The sequence below is a fragment of the Vigna unguiculata genome, chromosome 9 (genome assembly GCF_004118075.2).
Source record: "Vigna unguiculata cultivar IT97K-499-35 chromosome 9, ASM411807v1, whole genome shotgun sequence".
Classification (NCBI taxonomy): Eukaryota; Viridiplantae; Streptophyta; class Magnoliopsida; order Fabales; family Fabaceae; genus Vigna; species Vigna unguiculata.
In genome coordinates, this window is record NC_040287.1 from 41,546,831 (window position 1) to 41,551,301 (window position 4,471).

General features: G+C 31.5%; 1 protein-coding gene across 1 annotated transcript; it reads left to right on the forward strand.

The window, feature by feature from the left end:
* The first annotated feature begins 724 nt into the window (after positions 1–724).
* Positions 725–1,453, forward strand: LOC114163731. Its single transcript, XM_028048026.1, has one exon. The coding sequence runs from the start codon at positions 725–727 to the stop codon at positions 1,451–1,453; it is 729 nt and encodes a 242-aa protein (XP_027903827.1).
* Positions 1,454–4,471: the final 3,018 nt, after the last annotated feature.

Here is a 4,471-nt window from a genome sequence, read left to right on the forward strand (position 1 = left end):
TTAGTTTAATATGTTGATCAACCATTAATCTCTCAAGAAAATTATCTGACATGTTTCGTAGAATGTTTTTTACTTTCAATTAATTTTTTTCTTCATTCACAACACAACTCGAATCTAATACAATCTTAGTCAGAATTATATTTTTCTTTCAGACAGTTAGAAATTTATTTTCACTTGACAGAATCATAACTTATTGTTAAAAAATAAATAAATAAAAATATTTATCATATAAATAAATAAAGTTTCGTTTAACTAAAGTGCACTCACTTTACTTTCGAAGATAATAATATACGTAACATTACTTGGACAACAAAAATCAAGAAGTCGAATGATGTACTTATCCACAACATTACTATCTACCATTAATTTTTTATAAATGATTGAAATAATTATAAGTATGAAACACTTCTATAAATTGTTCAGCACAAGCTGACAAAAGAAATGTTAAACACAAAAATAGAAAGAACTTGTTGTAATAACAAAGCTAAAGTTAAAAAAAAAAAAAAATTTAATTATCGTTCTCTATTTATACAAACCTTTTTTTTACGTGCTCATAGTGGGAGTGATCTCTTTCTAATTTCTAGTTTAAAAAAAAAGGGGAAGTTCACAACTATATATCACCGTGTGCTGTGTCGTTGTCTATATAAAGGACTTAGAATTTTAATGTCGCAGCAACCTGGTCCTTTCGTTTCCTTCAACATTGTTAACTCTAAATCCTCTTTCAATGGCTTCCTTGCTAAACGACAAAGCCAATGCCATGAGAAGAATCCAAAGAAAACTAAACCTCGAAAACATCTTTCACTTGTTCAACGTTGGTGCCGCAATTTTGTTCTTCTCACACTCCTTTTCCTTCCCCATCACCCTCCAAACACTTTCTCATCTCCACCACACGTTCATTTCACTCTTCCATAATTCTTTCTACGCTTTTCTTTTCCTAAACGCCATTATCCTCTTCCTCTTCGCACTCTCCAATAACAAAAACAAAGAAAATAACAACAACGACAACAACGTTGGTGTCTGCACCGACGACTACGACGAAATCCTCAACCACAGCGAGTCTCGCCTCGTCGTAACAGCGCAACAGGAACAACCTCGTACCGCAGAGAAAGAATTCGTGGAAACTGTCACGGCGGTTACCGAGACCACGGCGGCGAGCAGTTGCACAACAGTGGCGACGGTGACGGAGGCGGTTTCGGTGTCGGAGAAGAAGCCCTACCGGAGAGTTCAGTCGGAGAGTTACGAGCGGCGGATGGTGGTGGCGGCTGCCCGGGGAGAGTTGAAGAGATGGGAGACGGTGCGATTGAGGAGGCCGTTTGAGAGTGAATTGCGGTGCGTGGAAGAGTTGAGTGAAGAGGAATTCAATCGTGCGGTTGAGGAATTCATCGCTTTGCATAAGAGAATGCAGTGGGAGGAACAACTAACACAGAATTTGGCATGCTCTCCATCAAATTAAAAAAATTAAGAGAAGGATGTAATTTATTTTTCCTTTTTCATCCACTGTTGTACAGTAATTTATCCAATTTCTGAGGGATTTGTTTCTATTTTAATATATTATATTTTATCTTATCCAATCACTTTGTAGTGTCGGTTTTACCATGGTTTGGCGCCAGATGCAAGTTAAATTAAAACAATGTAATTACTATATCATTCGCAAATGTAATTGCCTTTCATAATATTTTCAGAACAATTCATTTTACACTTTTATTTAAGAACGATTTTTTTCAGTGAATAGTAATCGTAGTTCTAGAGAGCTAAAAAAAGTTTTCTCTTTCAATTTCAAAACATGAAACTGTGTGTATTAAAAAAAATAAAGATGTCACATGGTTGTTTTCATTTGGATATAATTATGCACAGATGATTATGATTACAGGTTGATGATCATGTGATTACTTAACAAGTCATATTTTTTACATTAATAATTTAAATACAATAATTTTTTTTTGTAGGAAATGTTCTATTTATTACATATAATACACAGATTTTTATGTTCAAATATCAGAACGGTTTATAAATGCTAAATTTGTCTATAAAAACGATGCATGATTACGGATTATATCTGTGGATTATTTTTCTTAAAAATCTGAAATTTTCAATAGTAGAAGATTTAGTAAATCTGGTGTCACTACATTTTTTTTTATGTTAGAAAACTTCATTTTGAAGCACTAGATGCTTCAAAACATGGCAGGAGATTCCTTTGTAGTTTAGTGGTCATTTGTAACTTGAAAAACTAACTTTTTGCAGATTAAATTATGACCAAGATTAATGGGAAGGTTCCATGCATATACCACCAATGATCATGGATCATAGCTCAATTAATACGTTTCCTCAACACAGAAATTCCTATAAATTTGGAAATATTTTGTATTGGCAGTTGTGAAAACAAACAAAGTTGAAATAAAATGCGCACGGGTTTCTGAAAAACCATAGGGAATGAATCATTCTAATTCTTTTTATGCACTAATTTTATTTGATTGATGCAATGATATTTATATTTCCCTGAAGTTTTTACTTCAAAATTTTCAATGATAGAATGCTTTGCTAATTGTCATACTTTACTAGTGAAGGAATTTTAAATTTGCCAAACATACTATAATACTTTTCCTTCTTTTTTTTATAGATTATTCCTCCCTCTTTATTTATTTATGCCAAACATACTATAATACTAGTGTGTTGTGTAGCTATTGTTGGTTTACTTCTGCTTTATTCACTTAATTTAGTGAGTGTTTAATAGAGAAAAGCAACATTTATTTAATAAAAAAAAAAAAGTGGGGACTCGTGGTGAAAACTATGTTGTTGCTATGTGAGAAAAGTTTCTTACACACTCCACTTGATAACAGAGTATTAAAGTGTCTTCTCTCAGTTGTTTCAATTTATTTAGATATTTTGGTCAGTGCTGGAATGGACCCATTTAAAGAAAAAAAAAAAAAAAAAAATAGAGAAGTTTATGGCATAGTGGTTGGAATTGGAACAACAAAATAACAAAATAATAGAGTGCTGAATAAACGAGATTGTTTATAACGAAGTAGATCAGAATTATCCTAAAGAAGTGAAAAAATATGTTATTGTTTATCAGCAACCAACATATTTTCTTTGGTGCTGTCTGTCGCAAGGGAACCAACCTTCTAAGCTTGTAAAATACCTCGTAAAATAAACATTCTTTATCCATTATTTTCGTTGCTTAGCCCCTCCCAACCCTACAACACCATATTCCAAAACTTCGGCACAGAAATCGAAAATCAAATTCCATACATATTTTCTGTCTCAAACAAGTTAATTTCTTTTTCCTATACTATTCATTCTTGTTTCTTAAACCATCCAAAACCATTCATGTTACTACTGCATGCAGCTTTTTGATATTCCCGTGACTTAGTTTCAGAGTTATTAATTATACGTATATTTTATAATGAACTTCCTCAGAACTTTTTTTGTTATCAGAGGAGTTTTGTTTGTTTATGCGATTACTTGAGTTTTAAGTTGTGGATGCTTTTTCATCTCAAATTTCAGATGGAGCAGAATCTTGTGACCTCACTCATTCCAATTGCATATTATTAATCGCAGTATGTGAAGAAAAAACAAGTTTATGAATTTTCAATTTTATATATTATGTGGGGAAAGCAAAATCAAACTAATGAAAAAGTATATAATTATGAAAGCATTAGTTTTCCTTTTTTAAAATTTATAATGACAACTATTCTTGTTGTCTTTGTGTTGTAGTGATAAATCATTGCTCAGTACATTGATTTTGTGTTGTTGTCTCCTTCTACTGCATTATAATTGTGATATACTCATTATATATCCAACTTGTACACCATTTTTTTTTGTTTTGTTTTCTCCAAGTGGGTCACAACCTATTTTATAGTTGCTGAAACACCCTTTGAACTTTGAAGTTTTCTTCAGCAAATCATAGGCAACTGCTCCATCATCAAATTTCAGATGTTTTAAAAAAAAAAATTCAAATGTGAGTCTAAGTTCTACGTTGGTTAGAATTGAAAAAATAAATATAAGATTAAAGACCCATAAATTCACTGTCTTAAGGTTTTGGATTGAGAATGGTGTGCCTTATGTGTAAACCTAACATTTTTCACTCTTTATTTATGTTCTTTCTTCTCTTGTTACGCTTCCAACGCCATAACAATGAATTGATTTGTATTCTTGTTACACTGTTTCAGAAAAAATATTATATCTAAACGCCATTTGGATAAGAATTGAAGAAACTTATTTTCTTTTTGACTATTCTATCATACTTTTTCTTTTATAGACTATCTACATTCTCTTAAAGAACACAAATATCTTTCACTAGTTTGAGTAAAATAAGACTACTTAGATAAAATATTTAATTTAGTTGCTTACCCAATATTAAAACTTGAAACCTCGTGTTAAATTAGAATATAATAGATGTCATTTTGAACTTGAGAATACAACACAAATAGCATATTCAGCTTTTAAACTTGAGATCATGTCATTGAATTAC

What these genes read in the sequence shown, in the direction of transcription:
- LOC114163731 (XM_028048026.1), top strand. Translation starts at nt 725, where the DNA reads ATGGCTTCCTTGCTAAACGACAAAGCCAATGCCATGAGAAGAATCCAA.